General features: G+C 39.8%; 4 protein-coding genes across 9 annotated transcripts in view; 1 reads left to right on the top strand and 3 right to left on the bottom strand.

Moving 5' to 3' along the window:
- esyt2a (extended synaptotagmin-like protein 2a) overlaps window positions 1–22,369 on the bottom strand; it is a 243,679-nt gene that overhangs the window by 141,812 nt on the left and 79,498 nt on the right. The window lies entirely within an intron of this gene.
- LOC146497234 (receptor-type tyrosine-protein phosphatase N2-like) overlaps window positions 1–22,369 on the bottom strand; it is a 236,970-nt gene that overhangs the window by 204,887 nt on the left and 9,714 nt on the right. For all 5 annotated transcript variants that reach the window (XM_085139282.1, XM_085139280.1, XM_085139281.1 and 2 more), the window contains exon 2: window positions 12,126–12,176. In XM_085139282.1, coding sequence (XP_084995408.1) covers window positions 12,126–12,176 — 51 coding nt within the window. The remainder of the gene's footprint in view (window positions 1–12,125; window positions 12,177–22,369) is intronic.
- LOC146497236 (uncharacterized) lies at window positions 18,284–21,700 on the top strand. 2 transcript variants are annotated; one of them, XM_085139293.1, is made up of 4 exons: window positions 18,284–18,390; window positions 18,487–18,622; window positions 18,779–18,919; window positions 19,068–21,700. In XM_085139293.1, the coding sequence occupies exons 1-4, from the start codon at window positions 18,298–18,300 to the stop codon at window positions 20,330–20,332; spliced, it is 1,635 nt and encodes a 544-aa protein (XP_084995419.1). In that variant the 5' UTR covers window positions 18,284–18,297; the 3' UTR covers window positions 20,333–21,700. The 2 variants fall into 2 exon arrangements, with proteins under 2 accessions (XP_084995419.1, XP_084995418.1); XM_085139292.1 differs by having other exon boundaries at window positions 18,298–18,622.
- On the bottom strand, window positions 20,601–21,985 carry LOC146497235 (uncharacterized). The gene has a single exon (XM_085139296.1). It carries the CDS (start codon window positions 21,921–21,923, stop codon window positions 20,601–20,603), a length of 1,323 nt encoding a protein of 440 aa, XP_084995422.1. The 5' UTR covers window positions 21,924–21,985.

The raw sequence follows: 22,369 nt of genomic DNA, 5'->3' as shown, positions 1-22,369 counted from the left end.
TTAACAAAAAGGCTGTGACACTCAGTGAAAAACTATGACAAACTATGAACACTGAGTAAACTAGAAAACACAGAGAAACAATGGAGTAAACCTATGAAAACTGTGGTGAGGTTAACAGACGATCTGACATTGACTGAGTGGAACACACAGACTAAATACACAAGGAATGATCAAAGGAAGTAGAATCACATGGGGAAAACAGCTGACAACAATTAACATAATGACAGGACACGTGAAACTAAACGTAACACAAAACTCTTTCAAAATAAAACAGGTAACACAAGGAGATCCAGACATGACTTGAACTTGACAAACAAAGAAAACTTGGACATGAAACATGGCAGAATGTAACTAGATAAACCGAAATGAAACTAGACTAAAAAGAATAACAAAACACCAAGAAACTCAGAATACTGGGTCACATGACCCAGGGCCATGACACACTTAAGCCGACTAAACATTGTATGGGGGTGAAGACAGCAACTGCAGGAACTGTTCATTTGGCCACTAAATAACCCATCAGCCACCAACATGCGGTATGGCAATTTGATGAGCAGACTCAGTTTCCCTTTAAGTAATTTGGAACAACCTTAAGAAAGACCTCTGTAAATATGGGAACGTCCACACATGAATCTGGCAGCTACTGGACAGATGCCTTTTAAACGTTCATACCATTACAGCAGTGTTTCCAGCATTTCCAGTATTACTTTGAGCAGCCCACCCGTATATATAACAACAAACCTAGAGACCAAATTATCCACATATCAACCAACCCTGGTCCAGTTTGACCTATGAGATGGTCTCCAATTTTCAAACAAATATCACTTTGTCATTAGTTTGTTTACAAGGATGTGGCTTCGAAGCAGCTCTATTATAAGATGAAGGAAGTATAGTTGTAGAAATTTCCCTCAAAATATTCTCAAGCTACACACGTTTGATCAATAACACCACCCACACTGGCCAATTAGTCAAATCAGACAGGCATAGAGCAAATAAGCCAGTGAGGGTGGGGGCTGTGTGAAATCATTAAACAAATATGCTTCCAACTCCAGTGAAGTGTTGAGCGTTAACACCACATCCTGACCACAGCTCCCATTAATGAAGCACTTCCTGACAGCAAAAGCACCACGAACTTTTCTTTTTCAGGGAGGTTTTGCTCCCGCCCGGTCAGATTCCAGACCGGGCGGGATGTCGACTGTCGAAATGGATGTTCGAGAAACAGTATGCAACAGGGCGCAGATGGGTAATGGGCCAGTGAAGCCCTGCTCCTCTCACGCCTGTTGCCATGGCAATCTCCACCGAGTGCTTTTTAGCTCCCTCGCAGCTAATCAAGGAGAAACAGGGTGGAGGGGGCGAAACAGAGCACCCTCCTTTGTCACAGGGCCTTCTGTGTGTTGTTGTTGTTGTTCCGTCAAGAGCTGACATCGCCCATCTTGGCTGATACAAGGATATATATATATATATATATATATATATATATATATATATATATATATACACCTCAAGCTATATATATATATATATATATATATATATATATATATATATATATATATATATAGCTTGAGGTTCTTTTTTTGCATATTTATGGAGCACTCGTAAAACATGAAGAGTAGTTTTTTGGTGTTGAAGTGGAAAATAAATAAATAAAATAAAAATAAATAAAGAGAATCTGGTGTGTAAGGCAGGTGGTGAGTGAAGATTAAGCCGTTCTTGCCAAAAATCTCCTGCCTTTTCAATTTGCTGTGTGAGAGCACATGAAGGCACATTTCGTGTTGCTTGCGGAGAACGTTCTCCTTCAGGCGGCGTCAGGGACTGCCGAACTGTCCGAACTGCATACGGACAGGCTGACACTGGAAGGCAAAATGCAGTGACTGGTGATAATAAAATGACATGACGCACTGCCTTTGGACTTGGACACTGTGCCATTTGGTCACAGGACTGTAGTCAGCTCTCATTATTATTCTGTTGGACAATGTGACACAAAACTTGATGTTTGTCCTATGTACAGGTTTAAGATCCATAGTGAAATTGCTGATGTGCACCTGCGAGTAGCGAAAGCAGGACTTTCAGGGACCTATGAAAGCAGAGGTCCAGGGGTGCACGCCCTTGAAGGTTCACCTTGCTTTTTAGGGGTGAAGTCACGTAAATTTTCCTCATGTAATTTGTTAAAGTGTAACAACTTTTGTTTAGATGTTCACAAAAAGAAAACTATATGGTTAAAGTAAACCAGTCTACAAAAACACTTTGCCAGCACTCTTGTACTTGTATAATCAGCTTTTGTGAAGACCCCCCTGGTCTTTTGACCTAAACTAAAAATCACAGGCTATTACCGTTTTTACACTCTTATTAGCAAAGGCACAACAGCACTCAGGCTGCAGTAAGCAGTTGAGAATAAGCTTTCTTATAGCTTAGTTAACCAATGCCAATTAAAGAGTGCCTGGAGGCCATACTCTCTGCTGGAAATCAGTATTTCTGTGCTGAGCAAGCTTCTTCAATGTGAGCTCTATTACAGCTCTGACAGTAAAGCCAAGGGACCCAATCAACACCTGGAGGGCAGCACAGACTCCATCACAGAGTGGGGGATGAAAGGCATGTTCCAACTGGACTATAAGCTTGGAAAAAAAAAAACACCTTTTTCCTCACAGACGTCCACACGTTTGGTGAGAATTGTTTTTTCTCCTGGATCGCTCTGTTTGTCTTACGCTGATGTTCTAACACAGTCTGTAACAATGAACCCGATGGGAGCTGTATCCTGATAAATACCTGTGTGTCGAATCCTGTTAACTTTGCGGTGCTAGGTGAAATTTGAATTTATAACACAGGACAAGCAGTTTGATGTGAGACAAAATCACCGATGTGAAGTTTACAGGATTGATTTTCACCTGTGTATTCAATCAGGTATGTTTCACTTTATGAATCATATTGAGCAGCGTGGAGCGATTTTCAGCAACATCTCATTAAATTTGCAACCTCCTAGTGAAGAAAGCAAAACATCTAAGGAGCCACACGTTGCTCTCAGAAGCTCAGTGATACACAACCTCAACAAAAAGAAAAGTCAATATTGGATTTAATAACAGTTTAATAATTTCAGCACTTTGATGTTGTCGATGGACATAATACATCCATCCATCCATTCGCTTCCGCTTATCCTTTTCAGGGTCGCGGGGGGTGCTGGAGCCTATCCCAGCTGTCATAGGGCAAGAGGCGGGGTACACCCTGGACAGGTCGCCAGTCTATCGCAGGGCGGACATAATACATTTATATCCTTAATATCTAAAATTCATATTGAGCTACACAACATGAAAAAGAAAAACAGACAGTAAAAGATTAAAATAGGATAGGATTAAAATGAAGCTAGTTTAATGGGTTTGTAGTTTTATTATCTACAGCACTTTTAACATGGAAAGCAAATCTCCTGCTTCAATTTTGTTTAGTTGTTTTACTGCAGTCTTACTCGTTACCACTTTTATATTGAAATACTTTTGCTGGAGCTCTGCAAGTTTTACAAATATGAACCCTCCAGGAGTCTAAACTCCACCGGAGCCAAAACTGAGTCTTGAACCTGAATATTTTATTAAGCTGGTTGTGCTTTTGGTCTGTTTTCTGAAATGTTTTGGAGCCAAAGAGGTTTTACTTTTTCATATACTGAAGAAAAACTTCAGGAAGAGATTGTGAGTATAGGCAGCTTCATTTTAAGGAATGAATAATAAAATTAATTGATTAACAGCTGATGAAATGGGTTACCAGAATCACCATTTCCAATTCAGATCCAGCAAGGCTCTGATGAATAATAATTAAGTATTTGGCTTTTGGATAGTCAATGGACTAAATATCAAAAATATAAATTAATTAAGAATACAATCTTTACATTATTACTTTATGAAAGTACTCACAGTTGCATCCTTACTTCAAAAACTGTTAGAAAACTGTAAGTTCAAGCAGCCATTCTTATCTCTATGGCCAGACTCAGATGCATGCTGGGGCTAAAAACGAACACCAGCAAAAGCTTCTACACTGCAAAAAATGTCTGTGTGTACAGATGGTTATGTATTAAATTGCTGCATCTGACTGAATTTAGACAGTTTACTGTATACGATACGTGAAGTGATTAAATGGCCTGTTTTCATAATATTACCACTTAATTCCTGATCACACCTCCAACGGGAGTAAATTAGACCCTCTCACTTAGATAACACTGATAACTCACTGCTGTGTCAGTCTGTTGTTGTGACAGGGACTTTCTGCAGCGTAATAAAGCTGACCCCGGCATTCGATGTTCTGGCTCTAAATGCGGCACTGCTGAAATGACAATCACAATGAAAATGGCAAGTCGCCGACCGAGCTGCGTCGTGCTGCTCAGTTTGCCCGCCCTTTTTCCTTTTATACCCGCTAATGTCAAGGTCACTTGCTTGAAAATAGCAAAAAGTCCACAGAGGTGGGTGGACTCCATCATCGCTTCTCACTGAACTGTGGAGTATTGCGTCAATCCATGGAAACTGAACATGTAACAGCTGCCTTAAATGGCCTCCGTTAAATAAAACTTGTATGTTACATAAGAGTTCGAGCTCAACTCAGACAATGATTGTTGAAGAACGAACAGCAACCTTAGTCTTATAGACTAAAGTAGAGTGGTGGACACAATACATGTTTCTAATTAAGCTAAACCTGCTTAGTTTGTCTGGTTAACTCAGATGTCATACAAGAGGCAGCCATGACGATCCAATAATTCAGAAATTTACACGAGAACTGCGTAAAGTCAAAGATGGTGGTGGTCCTGTTCCCCCAAAGAGCCAGCGGTCTCCTTCATAACAGCTAAAAATAGAAACATCTAAACCACTAGGCTCTATTTTACTAACACATGTCCACAGCAGAGGTTCATGACAGTTTCAGCTGTGTGGTGGCAGGCTTGTGTAATCATTGTTCCAGGTTATCGTAGTGAGCATGGACATAAGTGTGCAGATTTTGGCTAACCATTCACTGCTGCTAGTTCACCGTAGTGAGATCTAGCAGCAGTACATAACAGTATTTGTTCAGTCCCATATGGAAAAGATAAATGTAAATCTTATAAAGTTTGTATCTGTCTTGTGTGAAACTTTTATGAAACGCATACAAGAGTGAAAACAGATATAAGATCCCTTGAAAAATCATATAAATGAAACTTGTATGTTTTGGATACTTACTAAAACAATATATGAAAGTAATGAGAAAGTGGCCACTTTCATGAGTAAATCATATAAGTTTTTACTATATCTTTTCCATATGGGGTAATCGGTTGGGAATGTGAGCTCATCATGTCTGTACTGTATATCGATTAGCTAATAAAGCCTTTGATAAACTTTTTGTAAGTATAACCTACAGGAAAAGAGCTTAAACATTATTTTGGGGCAGTCAACAAACTATTTTAGTGTTTTTTCATTATCCGTGACGATTAAAATTACAGCGTGCCGATCTCCATGTTCATTTAAATAATCTTAAATAATCAGGCCCCATCTTATCTTAATGACCTTGTAGTACCATATCACCCTATTAGAGCACTTCGCTCCCGCTCTGCAGGCCTACTTGTTGTTCCTAGAGTATTTAAAAGTAGAATGGGAGGGAGAGCCTTCAGTTTTCAGGCCCCTCTTCTGTGGAACCAGCTTCCAGTTTGGATTCAGGAGACAGACACTATCTCTACTTTTAAGATTAGGCTTAAAACCTTCCTTTTTGCTAAAGCATATAGTTAGGGCTGGACCAGGTGACCCTGAATCCTCCCTTAGTTATGCTGCAATAGATGTAGGCTGCCGGGGGATTCCCATGATGCATTGAGTTTTTCCTTTCCAGTCACCTTTCTCACTCACTATGTATTAACAGACCTCTCTGTATTGAATCGTATCTGTTATTAATCTCTGTCTCTCTTCCACAGCATGTCTTTTATCCTGTCTTCCTTCTCTCACCCCAACCGGTCGCAGCAGATGGCCGCCCCTCCCTGAGCCTGGTTCTGCCGGAGGTTTCTTCCTGTTAAAAGGGAGTTTTTCCTTTCCACTGTCGCCAAAGTGCTTGCTCATAGGGGGTCATATGATTGTTGGGCTTTTCTCTGTATCTATGAAGCGCCTTGAGGCGACATTTGTTGTGATTTGGCGCTATATAAATAAAATTGAATTGAATTGAATTGAATTTTGATGGGGTTTAGTTCTGCTATCCAAAAATAACAGCCTGGAGTTGCTGATATTTGGGCTGCTGAGTGACAAGTCTCCATCAAGACTTTCCTGCTGTGTGCTCACATGTTCTGCAGCAGGGGTGCTCTGGACTCCTCCAGTTCTAGTTTACAAAGGGTCCAATTCACCTTACTGGGTGACTTTGCAATGTATGAAAGTTACAGTGAAGGTGTTTATTATTATTATTACTTATTTAATCTAGCAAACATCTATTCCTGGTTTTATGATCCAATGTCAGGAGAGTTAAAAAACTTGTTTCGGTCATAAATTTCTAAAAAAAAAAAAAAAAAAGTGTACAAACATACATGGAAATATAGTTAATAATACAAAAAAGCCTGAACTCTTGGTTACCTTTTATTTTACATAATATTTTTATAGTGTTCATCTACGAGCAGCTGTCACCTTTTTCCAGCATTCAAATAGTTCCCAGTAGTCAGGTAAAACGAACACCCTGCTTCCTGAGAGTATAGAGGTATCATTTCAGCTAATACACTTTCTTTTTGATGCAGAAAAATGTAGTGAGGGAGACAATGTCCTCAGCTAAACAATATCAGGCTCAGTCAGTGTTTTTTTGTTTCTTGCCAAGAGAATATGGCCAGCTCAGGCAATCAGAGTTGCGGTGTGTTCATAGCGCCTGAGCTGCCAATCACCAACACAACAGGCTCGCATTGTCTACAGCAGCAGCTTGACAGCAGCTATTGAGGCAGGTCAGACACACTGTGCATGAGAACAATGGCTGGAGGTGCAGTCACCGTAGCTTCTCCCCCATGAGAGCCTCGCTTCACATGACTCAGCCACGAGGAGCTTTTCGGTCTCTTTCAAACTCAAAGTGTGGCCAAACTGACAAACAGCACCCCCCACAGTGATGCCAGTAAATCATTTTAATGCCCAAGTTAATAGATGCGACGTGAACACATAAATAAGGAGAAACACGTCGTTTTAGTGTTGGGAAATGACCACTCAAAAGCTGGACACCTTTTCGTCTGGAGAAACGCAGCACAGTGAACACTAAACAAGCATCTAAGTGAGAGCCGAGAGGCTCCTAAAGATCTATGAAAGAGGCAAAGCAATAAATTGTATTTACTACCCAAAGGCAGTGAGGCAAAAAACCACAAACTTCACAAAACTGTGTGCACCAGTGAAATGTGCAGAAGAGCTGAGATCCTTCTCCCCCTGTTTAGCTGCTGTCTGACTATAGTTACAGAGCCGTGATGAAAAAAGGTGCAACTTTGCTTCTTTTTACCATTTGAAACAGTGAGACCATTATTGGGTTGACCTGCTGAGAATGCTTTTTTTGCAAAATGTTGTCCTGGAGACACCTACTGTTACAAGAACCATAACAAAGGCGCTTTTGAGTGCTCTGGCAAGTGTTTTGTGTCGGATACGGAAAGATTTCTTCGCAGCTTTGCAAGAGTCCCAAACAGTCCCAAGACTCTGCAGGTCTGCAGCAGATGCTGTTGTTGTTTGACTCGTGAATATTAGCTCAACAGCCAATACTGCCAACTTATAAATGGTAAATGGATGTTTCATCCACCCAAGCGCTTTTTTCCCCTACATCTTAGTGCTTTCTATCTAACATTAACACTCTAATGATGAACACAGTATCTTGCCAAAGGACACTTGCAGACTGGAGCAGCCAGGAATGGAACCACCAAACCATCCAATTGTTAAATATCCTGCTCTACCTCCTGAACCATAGTCAACCCTTCTCGTGTAGAGTCATGCTTCGCCATGTAAGCATCGCATCTGAAAACACTTTACAGTCCAACACAGCTCCCTCAGACACCATGAGACCTCAGAGGAACAGTGCTCTGCTGGCTTATCATAATAGCAATAATAATGTATACTTTATTGATCCCCGTGGGGAAATTCCTCTCTGCATTTAACCCATTCACTCAGTGAAGCAGTGGGCAGCACTGGGCAGCACTGGGCAGCACTGGGCGCCCGGGGAGCAGTGTGTAGGGACGGTACCTTGCTCAGGGGTGCCTCAGGGTAGCTGTTCAGGGGAATCGAACCCCCAACCTTCCGAGCTATCCCTGCCCCCCTTCCTTTTTTTTTTATAATAATGTTTTTTGTTTTGGATACAGAAAGACCAAACCTTGGTAAAGTCAATAAAAACAGTATCTCCAAAGGTTGGTTCTGTTCATCTGGACGTAGCGTTTCCAGCGGGAGAAACGTTTCGTCACTCATCCAAGTGACTTCTTCACTCTCAGCTGACTGCAGGTTTCCCCAATCTTATAAACAGTACATTTGCATAATGACTAAAACCAGCCCAATGAGGGAACAATGGGCTGGGAGGTCAGTTCCTTAATTATAATTATGCAAATTCTCATGACTCATGAATAAAAAAAAATCTTGTCTATGGTCTTCAGTTTGGGATTCTAAAGCTGTATGCTGGTTAACAGAAAAACAGGAGAGTACAAATCCCCCGAAGGACGTGAACTGGACCTTGACCTTGACAATTTTCACCGAAATTAAATCACCTCGAGCTGTTTTCAGTTTCATCATTTTTTACTTTTAAATTTTAGATATAAAAAACAAAACAAGAAAAATAACCTTTATCATATTCTATCTTCACGCACAAGACCCCACACCCACCACTCCCTCTACACTGAGCTCGAGCTCTACCATCTGTATCTACCATCCCATAAAAATTAAACATGATATCTTAAAAACGACCAACGTTACACTGCTGACAAACAGATAACTAAACCGATTACATGCATAAATATGCCTAGGGGCTACCAAAGAATGGGACAAGCACTAAAGGGTCAGGGCCCATTCCCACGCCATACAAGACCCACTCATGAACTAAAACAAATGTAAAGCTAAGCTCAAAATAAAGGCAAAATTTGTACTTTATATTCTACAATTCAAGACACAAACATCTTTCAGTACAATAGTAAATTAGCTGTTAGTATTGTAATTTTGCCACGTGACTAAAAAAAGGACATTTCTTTGTCTGAGTCAGAGAAAGTTGCCTACCAAGGACTGAAAACTACAAGAGTGGCGATTGAGGATTTAGCTGCAAGCCTGTTCTACTGTGCATTCATCTGCCGCTTAAATCATACTGCACAGTTTTAGCTGGCACAGGCTCCAGCCAATATCTCCTTATCAGGCATGAAAACGTACATATTTATCTAATAAAAAGGCAAAAAGAAATTGGGCACATAAGCCACCAACGTTACATCGTTTTGACAAAGCAAGTCATCGGGTCAAAAAAACAAGGTTTACTGCTTTAGATTGAATTAACCGTAAAATAGAAACAAAAGAAACACGATGCAGTTTATTTATTGTATACAGCCATCAGCATGTTTTAACTTGTAAAGCTGCCATTTCCCTCCATCAGTTCTTTGAGACCCAATTTACATGTTGCAGATGACACATGACGGATGTTACTGGAGGCAGTCACAACAACACAGACGGAGAGCCCGCCTGAGCTCAGCTAAATATAAAATCCACCGTGGACATAATGATTTTCTCACCACAGGAGACACACGCTTTGTCTTTCACTCCCTCCTTTTTTGTCAGAATAAGATTACGGGGCGCATTTTTAAAAGGACAGGAAATGACCAAGCTAATAAGTCTCTCTCACACACACACTGCCGGTCAGCTGGGCACGCACCTGTACCTCCTAACAGACCATTCGCATGCTTAATGACATCATAACATATATTATTCCATTCTGTTATCTCTGCTGGCTCTGTCTGTGCCTTAAATCCTGCAGAGCTGTTGATAAGGGAGGCCTGTTCTGCACAGCTGATAGCTTCCCAGTAAACCGATGCATCCTGATGATCGCTGGTTACAGAAAACAAAAGGCTGGCCATAGAGATCTAGAATGAACTCTGCAGGGTAACGTGGTTATCTTCCCACCAGACCCAGTTAAGTATGAGATAAAAACGTTTCCAGGATTCAAAAAGACATTTTCTGTGACCGGCTTTCAGGTTTTGGGCTTCTTTTTTTAAATTCTAGGTTGATTCTCAGCAGGGGTGTCTTTCCTCTCGTAGCCAGAGAGGCAGCAAGGGAAAGAGCAAGGCAGCTGTGACTGTGTGTAATTATAAAACACAACACTTGATTCTAAAGAGGGCAGCATGAATTTTCTAATAATGCACACATTGACACCGTGTTTGCATAATGTGAATAGTAAGCCAACATTTGAAAAGTTGTTATGGACAACAGTGTTGTTCAGGGGCCTTCTGACTACTACAAAGTCCAGGTGTTTTCTTAATCTGAGCACAAACTCCAGGTTTAAAAAGATAAATTACACACGTAAATACAGAAAACTGCATTTCCATCAACGGCCTCTTGATGCTGAGTTAATCGTCACAAGTACTCATCTTAAAATACACAACTTCAAAGCAGAAATAAACATGTTTATCACCTGGAATAAAGAAAATTGTTTGGTGTCTATTGCTAATTCCCTCCCAGGGAGTTGAATATGTATCTAACTCAATCATGTAATATCAGACATGCTTTATATCTAAAATCATAACGCATAATTGAGTGATAAGTGGTGCAACAGAAGACTTGTTCTCATTTCTCTCATATTAATGTGATATTTTGTTTTTCACAAGCTTAAATCTCATTTAATATCACAGTGACTCACAGATCAACATTTCTAACCAGCTAGCTAAAGGCTAATAAATTTTCAAGGGTTGAAACTTTCAAATGTTTCAGAGCATTTTGCAGAAAAAAACGACATCAAAAACATAATGGTTTTTTTTTTCATAATCACTCACCGATTTAAAAAATGCCATTCAAACAATATAGGTGTAATTTAGTTGTTAGGTATAGCAAAATTTGCCATGGAGCTCTGAGTAGTGATCATAAAAGATGCATCAGAAATACAAATTTTTAAAAATTTTGGTGTTTAACAAGTTCAATATACCCAGGGTATCTCTCTGTTATCTACATTTACTTACCCTAACACTGGCTGTAAGGCTAAGCTTTACATGACGCTGATTACTATCTTGCTAAGCTAACTCAGCTAACTCAAGGTTTCTCCTCCACGTTTGCATGAAAAGAGTAGTGTTGGCAGCATCTGACCAATCACAAGTTGCTGGTAATGGTGTTGTGGTTCTTTTTTGTTTTTGTTTTGGTTTTGGTTTGTTTTTCCATAACTTGTGTATCTGCAAATATACACCTTCTGTATTTTTCATATGAAAGAAACTATACTGTGGTGGGGCTTGCTAATTTCTTGTTTTTGATTTATGTATGTTTTGTTTTGTTTTGCTTTACTTTTGTTTCATATGTTGTTTGTTTAATTTAAGACTAAAAAAATAAATAAAATGAATGAGAGGTAAAACTTGAGGGGGTAGGGACAAATAAGTAAATACTTCTGCCTACTCCTTTTCAAACAAATAATGGAATGATATTTTGTAATGATTGTGAAGGCACATGTTTGAAATGTTTGAAATAAAAATGAACTGAACTGAACTGAACAAGTCTTGATATGTACAGTGGCAACAGAGTGGCTGATTTTTCAAAGGAAGATGAAGCTGTACTTAAAACTGTATATTGATTAAGTATTACTTAATTGTATTGTTATTATTACAAACAATCATGGAACAAAGTTGCATTTAAAAATCTATATTCAATACTGATGTTCAACAGGGAAAAACAAAGACATTAGATTTGACACAGACATTTAACAGAATATTGATTTGTCAGAAACCAATGATTTCTTATCTACTGATTTCTAATCTGGAGATATGAAAAATCACTCTGGTTCGCAGCATAAGTTACCAAGGCGATCTCCACCACTTTTGTAGAACTGAAAATCCAGGCTTAACCCTGAAGTTAGCTGGATAAGATGAAACCTCTGGACATATTTTCTCTCCTCCCAAGCATCAGAAACCATCTGTAGTGCCTTTTCATGTATACTGCAATCGATATGTGTTTAGTAGTACTTAGATAAAGCTTGCTTACCGTTGACGCAAATCTCATACGGTGAACACAGCTCGTTCTCGAAAAGGCAACCTGTTAACAGAGAAAGATACAAACAACAACTACTTAGCAGGTTCACATGGAACAAGTTTACACAGATGTTTGCAATATTACCTCTTTTGGGTATTTTCAGTCGAATACTATTTTTCCACAAATTTCTTTCTCGAAACCTTTCATGCAAATCTACTTGCATGCAAATTCCAAAAGACAACATCTGTTTGAAACAGCTCTTTAATTCTGGCTTTACTGGAGTAACTGAGATATGTGCACCTGTCAATTACTGTTCTATTTTAAGACCGCAAAGTGAGAATAAGTGACTTATTAAGACGTCATCCCTTGGGCAGTTTTATATATTGCTGCATTTGTCAGCCGTGGGCAGCAAAAGCCTGCAGTTATCCAGAGTTAACTCCGGGGCGAGGGGGGAACAGGATGATGCATCGAACCAGCTCCTTCACCGCTCCGCTGGGAGAGGAGAAGCAGCTATATTTTATTCTATCCACTTACAGGAGATCTGGCAGCATACAGGATACTGTTACACTTGATGTCTCTGTGCCTGCCCATCTCTGTCCTGCAATCTTGAAATAGCTGTGTAACATAATGTTCTGCAAACACAAACAGGATTTACAGTATTCTACATTAGCAGTGTTGATTAGGTGGGCAGCAGTTGGCTCGATGCTCTCCACGGAGCTCAATAAGAATGGAGCGAGATATTGCTTTAAGGTTTTTAATCAGTCTTCTGTCTGCAAACATCTGACTCAGATTCTGGTGATAAAAATATGAAAACTATCTGTGTGTATGTTGTTAAAAGAAACCTTAGCCTAAAGCATCACAGAGGAAAAAACAAAGTGCTGCAGAGGATTGAGTGGATCTGTTTAGTAGAAGCAGGTGTAAGCCATGTGCATTAAGTCTGCTTCCTGAAACGGCTTGACAATAAAAGCCTTCTACCGAGAAAACCTGAGAGTGTCTGATTGTTGCAAACAACAAAAGTCAGCGAGGTTAACCACACTGTAACTGTAAATCTACCACTATCCTCTACCCCCCACAGCTATAATAAATATTAGCACTACTCCTACTACATAGCACTGCACAAAACCGCAGCTCAGATATCAGAAGTTAGACTACAGACCGTACTGCCCACATTGCACCTGCAATGTTGCTCTATTTTTTTGCAGGTGCAGCTTTGCTCCATCCACAGTGTCACACACACAGATCGCGGGACATTTGGTTACCTTTTCACGATTATGGTTCAACAAACCACAATTCCCCAAATTATTCCCAATGCATATACAAGAAGCGTTCATTTTACATTAGGAATAGCCTAAAAAACTTAATTACAGATTTGACAAGAAGTGTGTGACTGTATATCTGTGTTCATTTACAACTCAGTTTTGCTATAAAAAGTAATAACCTTTTATCCAAAATGAACATTATACATTATAAAGGAACATTACAAAAGGAAAACACCGTTGAAAAATTAGTGTAGATGTTGCACAATTTGTCCACTGGAGGGCGCTGTGCAATCTCCCTGTTGGCAAGACGTGTTTCAAATTTTACAAACATGTGAGCAGAGTCAAGTAGAGCACAAACCAGTAATCCACCACATATTATACCATTATAACAAGATTGTTCTTAAACAGACCTGTCATATTATCTTATTAAAGACTAATAAATAACTGCATATATGCTTTGTGAATCTGATTTCTAAATCACCAAATATCAACATCAGTCAAAAAAACCTTAAATTTGTCAGCCATATTTATGAGATAAAATCTATAGAGATTTTTCTACTGATAAATGTTCTCTAAACTAGCTAGCTCATAATTAAGCTAACATGATATTAAGTGCTATAAACACACTACATAACACATTTCAGTAGGTCAAACCAGAAAAACAAAGGTTCAAAAATTTCCAGTTGACTCATTTTCAAACAGAAGCAAACTTCTAAAATATTATGAGAACATGCACGACGTGGGACGCTAAACTTACTGTATTACTGTACTGTATCTGTCAAGCGGAAAATGGCATGTATCACTGCAATGTGCTGCATAAATGTGTGGGGAACATCTAAAAGCAGCATAAATACCAGAAGCCTAATTTTTCTGTGCCAAATGCTGCGTCATAACAAGACTGTAAATGTCTGAAGTATAACTTTTGTAAACAAAAATCTGTTTAGATTTGAAAAGTTTACTTAGAGAAGAAATGCACAACAACTTATTTGCTGTTTTGAAGTGAAAATAAATCAAGGACCCTTTCGGAGTTCCAGCTCACTTCAGTTCACAGCAACCTCGTTTCTTTTTACCCACGATGCAGTTTGTGTCTGATGGAGACATAACAGAGCAAAGCCATTTGCCATAAGCTTGAGTCTTGTTTTCTGCATATTTTTTTATGTTTCTGTTTTTTTGTAATTAAAAGGAAAATCACCCGCAGCTGTATTTGTTCACATCTCTGCGGAAAAAAAGATGAATAAATCACAGCAGTTTCCAGCAGAGGAAACCTTGTTAAAAGCCAAAACATGTAAGACAGAAATGCTGTTTACAAAGAGCCCAAATTTCATTACGGCACCTTTGAGGCATTCGTGCAGCAACTGGACCATTTTCTGCATAAAAAGCATAAAAAGAACAAAAAAATATGCAAGCAAGTAAATGGATACAAAGATGCTAACAAATAGCAGGGAATTACAATGTTGGAAAACAAAACGCTGTACACAGTCCAAGTTTGTACACTAATATAAAAAAGCTGGCAGATTAGCAAATTACTGCAAATTAGTTATTTGGTTTTTTTGGTTGATTTTTGTGTCACCGTTTTTTTTTTTTATTGTTTTTTTTTTTGTTTTATTTTTTTTTTGGGGGGGGGGGGGGGGGTTGTCAGAGTAGATCTCACATGTTTAAAACTATGTGAACGCACCAAACCTCTAAATTCTTTATATTTTGGTTCACACTTTCTCCAAGGTCTCTTTCTTTGGACATTGACTACTTTACACTGTATTATGTGCACTGTGTCCTTACATTTTTGGGGAAAGTGTAGGACAAAAGTTCCAGGCCTAAACTGTCTAACTGTCTACAGCCAGTTAACATTATCTAAAAGAAATGTCCTTAAGAAAAAATTAGCAAAGACCTACAACAGGACCTGAGAAGCGCATTCTTTGCTTCAGCTAATCTCATCCGAAATGGTCTTAATGCAATATTAGCTCTCAAAAAGATGTTGTTAAGGAAGGGAACTAAGGAGAAAAGGCTGAGGTATGCCAAACTGCACATGAACTGGCCTGAAAATCAGTGGCAACGGGTCGTGAAGGAGTGATGAACTCAAATATAAGATTTTTGGTTCAAATTGTTCTTAATGTACAGAGGCTGGAGAGAGAGGTGAGTGCTACAGCCGTCTGTAAAGCACAGTGGAGGCTGTGTCATGGTTTAAACTAACAATGTTCGCAAACACTGCCAATGCAGTAAAAGCACACATAAACAGAAATGCACAAAATTATAAGTCATTTGTCCTTTTCTTTGATCCAAACTTCACTGTTCTACAAAAACCTCCTTTACAAGCTGGAGTTCATTCATGTATGTTTAAAAGATAGTACTTAAGTATTGTCAAACAGGGTACAAACACTACGATGATGATTCTTTTGATAATTATTGCTAATATATTAATGTTTAAACTATACATTTTAAATATGACAGAGTCAATGTAAATGTCCACAATAAACTTCATTGTGCTTCCAAAAGAAGACACTAAAGGGAAGATAAAACAAATAAAATAAAAAGTAAGGCAATATAAACATTTTTCCCATTTCACTTCCAAATAAAAGGCTTCTCCAGTCAGTCGGAGGCTGACGATAAAGAAGATGACTGTGCATGCTCCTTTTGGACTTTTGCTGCCACCCCAAGTTTCTTCTCTCTGGTTTCTTCCCTCTTTAGCAGCCGAGTGTGAAATAGGTTGCAGCATCGCGCTGTGGACCGAAGCCAAGGCGGCCACACGGGAGGAACAGAATTTCAATCAGCTTCACCCTGTGAGCAAAGACCAGTGTCCAGGCTGTGGCCTTTAATGCCTCCTGACAGGGCCATTTTAAAAAAAGAAGAAGAAAAAAACACTACATGTCCCACAATGCCATATGTCTGTTTGTATAAGAGACCTGTTGATCTTGAGGGAAAGGGGCTGGGGCCAGAGCGCATTCATTAGAAAGATACTTGGATAAAGCGTTGCATTAGTAGATGGATGGATGGTATTTTTTCTATATATATTCGAAACAGATGCACCCATAAAACCTTTAAATACACTTTACTAGCAGCTAAACTTTATGCATTGGAGCGAGGCGTGTTCTTTTCAAACTGTGCAATTATTGCCCTCTGTCTCTTTAACAGCAGACGACTCGCAGCATTTCCTTCAACCTTCTCCTTTAATGTTCCGTTTTCCACCACACAATGTTATCTGTGCAGCAGTGTTTACATCTCCGGACAGCAGATAAAAGTGGAGGCTGCAAGACTCAGCCTTTTAAAAGCTTTCCCCGCCTTAGTACTGTTATTTTTAGTCTGTCTAAAGGCTGACTCACTTTTAGGTTTTTCCCATAGCTGATAAAAAAGGGGCTTCCTTCGTGGCAGCCTGTGTGTTGTCTACCTACACTGTATATATGTGTAAGTGGCACATGCATCCTGTAGTGTACTATGGCTTCCTTTGCTCTCTTTGTTTTTTTCAGCCCATTTTGTCTGGGCTTCAGCTCTGAGAGAAATGATCAATCACAACATGCCCGACATGACTTCTAACAATTTAGACAGACACAAAAAGAAGGTTTTGGAAGGAAAGACAGTATTGGATTTTTTTTTTTTGTAATCATTATTATTTTGTTGCAGCAAAGCAGGGAAAACCATTTCCCAATTTGGAGGTGTGCACAAACACCCCTTCTTAAATTGGAAGTAATCTCTCTTCATCATCCTTGTCTCGGTCTCCTACAATCACAAAACAACTCCCTCCGTCCCCTTCCCTCTCCTCCTATTATCCTTTTCATCCACATCCACCTCTATCCATCTCTTCCACAGACCGTTCAAAGCCACAGCATTGATCCATCTAGTTGAATGAAGCAGCAAAGCACTGCTTTACTGTCGCTCTTAGCTCGCCTTCATTACATCTGGAGTGCACCGTGCAGAACATGGATTTTTAATTTTTCCAAGAACCAAATGTGTATTTTTTTGTGCAGGCACATTGAATAATTTAGTCTTCTACTGTTATTTTGGTTGAGCTTGAATGGCATTCAAAAAGCCTTTACTTAGAGGTAAAATAGAACATAGAAACACCTGAAATGTTGGTTCTAAAACTTTAATGCACAGGAAAGCTCAGGGCACATTGTTGGATGGTATAAATAAATCTTTCAGGGAACACTGAACAAAGTTTTACTTGTTAAGCTTTATCTGCTAGAACTTCTTTTCATATTCAGCTAAATTGCAGCAGAGACTGTATATGAAAAACACAGACAGGTACCATCTGTATTATACAGTAAGTCAAAGTATCCTCAGTTCTAATGATGCACGGCTTTAAGCCTTAATTCAGTTTAAATGGTCCCGATGAATCATGATACCGTATAGCACTATCGTAGCCTAGCATTAGCGCTTCATTATCTCTACTTGATCTCTACCTTAAAAGAAAACTTGCCTGCCAACTTGCCAACATAGCATTTTCATATGACTGTAGCACACTGCAAAAATGTGTTATTGGAGTTTAAAAGGGCATTTACAGGATTTTGTATTGCTTTGTACAGTAGCACTGCTATTAGCATTAGCCATGTTGCTAACCACTGGTAGCTACTTCAAGCTATGTTCCTGGAAAAGTTTTTAAAAAATCATAAGGCTAGCTAGTAGGGGTGCAACGATACACAAAATTCAGGGTTCGGTTCGATACTTTGGTGTCACGGTTTGATATTTTTTCGATACAAAAAGATGTCCATGCCTTTTTAATTTGTCATTTATTAAAATTATAAATATATATTTTAACTCAAAAGTACAGTTTTTAAATTTAATGTTGCTGAAACAACAAAGTAATAAAAAAATAAATCTATCTGATCAAGAAATCACTCATCTTTGGAAAAGAGAGTTTATTACAGAGAAATGGCTCTTTCCAAAATAAAAGCTATACTATACGCTTCTTCTGGGCTATAGGGCTTTGGAGCGTGATGTCACGGGGGTGGGCGTGGAAAGGATTTTGGCCTGATCCGCCATTTTCGGGGTCTAAGAGCAAGCGACGAAGGAGCGAAAGCATAGCCATGGTTCGTACTTGCTGTGTGGTCGGCTGCAATGTTCGATCTTACGATCGGCACGGGAATAAGCTTGGGTTGTCTTTTTATGCTTTCCCAACCTGGAAGCAATATCAAGGAGCTCATGTATCGGATGTTACCAAACGAAGGCGTCGAGCCTGGATAGCAGCCGTGAGACGAGCTGATATCAACTTCTGTTCCATCTCCAAATATCACTTGGTGTGCTCCAGACATTTTCATTCCGGTAAGTGCTAGATATGTTCATATCACACTTTATAGCTGAATAATATTATCGTTGGTGGTCTCGGAAGTTATAGAAATTGCGATCAAACATGAATGGAGTGACTTTGCAGACATATGTGCTATGTAAAGATTCGCTAATTCTTTTGCAAAACTGTAGGGAAGCCTGCCTATGAAATGGATCAAACAAATCCAGACTGGGTACCAACGCTACACATGGGGCACTCCGAAATCCGAACATCACATTCAGACCGTCACAGGAGGCGAACACAACGGCAACAAAAAAAAGCACTAGTAGGAGGTAAACAACAACCGCACCCCCAACCACAATCTCTTATTTTAAAAGTTGATCTTAGTCAATTAACACAAACATTTGAGTATTCATACTGCCTTAATGTATAAACCACTTTAAAATTCCCTTGTGTATTTGCACTCTTTTTATTGGACAGGCTTTCACAATGGAGCTGCAGAATGTGAAGGTGAAGCCACAGCAGAAGTTACCACAGGAGAGCAGCCAGAGATGGACACCGCAGGAGAGCAGCCAGAGATGGACACCACAGAAGAGCAACTCCATAACAACCTTGTTATTTTGGCTGAGGGCCAAATTTGTCTTGGACAAGTAGAAGCAGAGGTAACGGGTGCAGATGCAGAAAACAGTGATATCAGAGAGAAACAGACAGAAGATCAAAGACTGACAAATGATTGTGTGCGCTGTGTACAGAGCAGAGCAGAAATAAACCGGCTGCTGGAGGAGAACAGAAAGCTTAAATCAAAGTTGGACAAGACAGAGCTGAATGAAAACTTTTTAAAGGATGATACGGAAAAAGTGAAATATTACACTGGTTTTACTTGTTTTGCTATTTTTATGTCCGTGTTCGAGAATGTAAAAGCTTTCCTACCAGCATCAAAGAAACTGTCGCATTTCCAAATGCTTTTACTCACACTTATGCGACTTAGACTTGATCTTCCTGTTCAGCATCTTTGTTATCTATTCAATGTCTCCCACAAAACTCTTTCTTCTATCTTTGCTGATACAATAGACGTTTTGTATGCTCGCTTTGGATTACTTGTACACTGGCCAGAGAGGCACTGTTTGCAAGCAAAAATGCCTCCACAATTTACTGAAACTTTTGGAAATCGGGTAGCCATCATTGTAGACTGTTTTGAAATTCGTACAGAACGACCATCAAATTTAAAGGCTCGTGCTCAAATGTACTCACACTACAAGGGTACACACACCATGAAATATCTGATCGGGATTACTCCACAAGGTTCAATTTCATTCATTTCTAAGGGGTGGGGGGGCCGTGCATCAGATAAACACATCACAGAGCAATGTGGAATACTTAACAAGCTGTTACCAGGGGATGTAGTTTTGGCTGACAGAGGCTTTGACATCAGAGATGCGGTGGGAATGATGTGTGCGGAGGTTAAGATCCCAGCATTTACAAGGGGCTTCTGTCAACTGGATGCCAAGGACATAGAAAATACACGAGCCATTGCACACCTAAGAATCCATGTCGAGCGAGTAATTGGCAGTTTGCGCAACAAGTTCAAAATGCTACATACCACCATGCCAATCCGTTCTCTTCTTCCGTGTGAGGGTGAAGACGTTACCTTCATTGATAAAATTGTGAGGGTGTGTTGTGTTTTGGTTAACATGTGCCCTAGTGTGGTAGTGAAACCAGGCACACATGAGACTTGTACTTGTTAATTAATAATTGTGAAAACTCTCAGTATGTCTCTGAAGACAGAACTAGTAAAACCTTTTTTTTTTTTTTTATGTGTTATTGTATGAACACACTGACATTACGTTATGTAACCATTTCTGTACCTGTTTCACTACAATGACGTTATAATAAAAGCAAGATAACAAATAACTGTATTTCACTCTTTATTTTACAGTTTGACAATTGTTACATGGTAAGTGCTGCAGGTTTGAAATCAAGTTATACATATTTCAATGCACTTCTGACAGAAAACTAGACACCAGAAGGAAAAACTTTGTGACCACTCGCGGCTGCATTTCGCTTGGAGAAATGTTTTCCTAAAAGTTCAGGAAGGCACACCTTCTGAAAGAACACCTGAGCTTTCCTTAAATGTGATTCCCAGAAGTGCACATCAGGGAAGATGCGTATAACTATCATGTCTTTTTGTGTCCATACCACCAGGTCACAGTGCTTTGCGTTGGCCACAAAGACCTGTGTTTGCACTTGTGAGTAAAAATGATGTGTCTTTTTCAAGTTAATTCCATTTGCTGTTAACTCGAGGCAGAAGTCTTTGTCATGTGCATCCAATGCATGCTGAATGCTGTCACATCGGTATTTAAATGGACATTTGATTTCCAGGCACCCCTTCCCACAACAGTCACATGTGGTTAGTCCGTCAGGAGATGCTCCTACTTCAGGAAAAGCCGTGTTCAAAAGAAAACCACAGATACGGACCTGTAGGTTTTTGTGACATGTTGACATTTTCTGGGTGTAGGCGTGTCGAGCGTCCTGTTCATGCTCCAGTCCCCAAGTTGTTTGCACATTACTGACAGAGTTAACAGGGTAGCAAACACGATTAACCACAGTAATGGCGGGTTTTTCTACAGTGGTGGCAAACACAGCGTGCATCATCGAAGCTGTGATTCTCCCAGCACGCCACACATACCATTCTGGGCTCTTGTGTTGCAGTCTTGTGCGCACCTCGATAGCTTCTGCCTGTTCTTCAGTAACTTTTGCTGCATTTATGTACTTTACACAGTGCAGTTGCAGCTCGGTAAGACCAAGGGACTGTGCACCTGTGTTGTGCAAACACGCCAGAGACATTGGTAATGTGGAAGACTTAACAGTGTGTGATGTGTAGTATTTCTCCAATCCAGACAAACACACTGCTTTATTGTGTTTATGAAGTGTCTCTAACACTGGTGACAACTCCTCAAACGTAGCAGAAGGAATCTTTCGTTTTGAAGGACGGCTTCTTCTGCCTTTCACCACAGACGGTCCGTTTATATTTTCATCAAGAGTCTTTTTTTGTGCTGCTGAAGATGAAAAGTCAATGTTATGGCCAACCTCTGGCTGTATCTTGGTTGTGTTCCCCGGCAAAACCCAGTAGGCTGGTTCATCTGTGACAGTCTTTGTGCCACGGATCCTCACTGTTGCCTCCACTTTAAACAGAAGTGCAGCGACATGGGTGCAGGTCTCAGCAACTCCGGCCATACAGGTGCAGTGTGCAGCTTCGACCTTCCCCGTGGTGCTTACAATTACCCATGGTTGTAATGCAGGTTCATTCAATCTTTGGGAGTGCAGTACCTGTAACATACAAGGACAAGGTTGATGTAAAGACAATAAATGAAATGAGACAGGGAGGACACGAATTGGCGTTAATAATTTGCCCGATTATCAGTGTGTTAATTTGCATCTACTTTACAATTATGGGCACATAATATGATAACGATATTTTAGCAGTTCGATGATAAATGTATAACATTAATTATGGTGGGGGGTGGAAAATGGCTATTACACTTGATGCACTCCAGCTGACTTACCTTGGTATGAATGACGATGTACTCAGAGTTTGGCGGCTTGAAAATACCCAAATCTTGCACCCAGCCGTTGGTAAATTGGATGTGCGCCTCCAGTGACTTGTAATTTCGGAACTGGTTCGCTGTGTAGGCGCTTACTCCACAAACAAGATAGGCGAAGACATCGGGGTAGGACAGTGGCGGTAGGTCGTCTGGGTCTTTACTCCACTGCCGTATTTCGTA

Source organism: Neolamprologus multifasciatus, chromosome 18 (assembly GCF_963576455.1).
Source record: "Neolamprologus multifasciatus chromosome 18, fNeoMul1.2, whole genome shotgun sequence".
NCBI lineage: Eukaryota > Metazoa > Chordata > Actinopteri > Cichliformes > Cichlidae > Neolamprologus > Neolamprologus multifasciatus.
The sequence above is the reverse complement of the archived record's forward strand: the minus strand, read 5'-3'. Positions and strand labels throughout refer to the sequence as shown.

What these genes read in the sequence shown, in the direction of transcription:
- LOC146497235 (XM_085139296.1), bottom strand. Translation starts at nt 21,923, where the DNA reads ATGTTACAGGTACTGCACTCCCAAAGATTGAATGAACCTGCATTACAA.
- LOC146497236 (XM_085139292.1), top strand. Translation starts at nt 18,298, where the DNA reads ATGTCACGGGGGTGGGCGTGGAAAGGATTTTGGCCTGATCCGCCATTT. An exon ending in CTCCAGACATTTTCATTCCG is followed by an intron (nt 18,623 to 18,778) that starts GTAAGTGCTAGA and finishes GCAAAACTGTAG; the next exon opens with GGAAGCCTGCCTATGAAATG. An exon ending in AAAAAAAGCACTAGTAGGAG is followed by an intron (nt 18,920 to 19,067) that starts GTAAACAACAAC and finishes TTTATTGGACAG; the next exon opens with GCTTTCACAATGGAGCTGCA.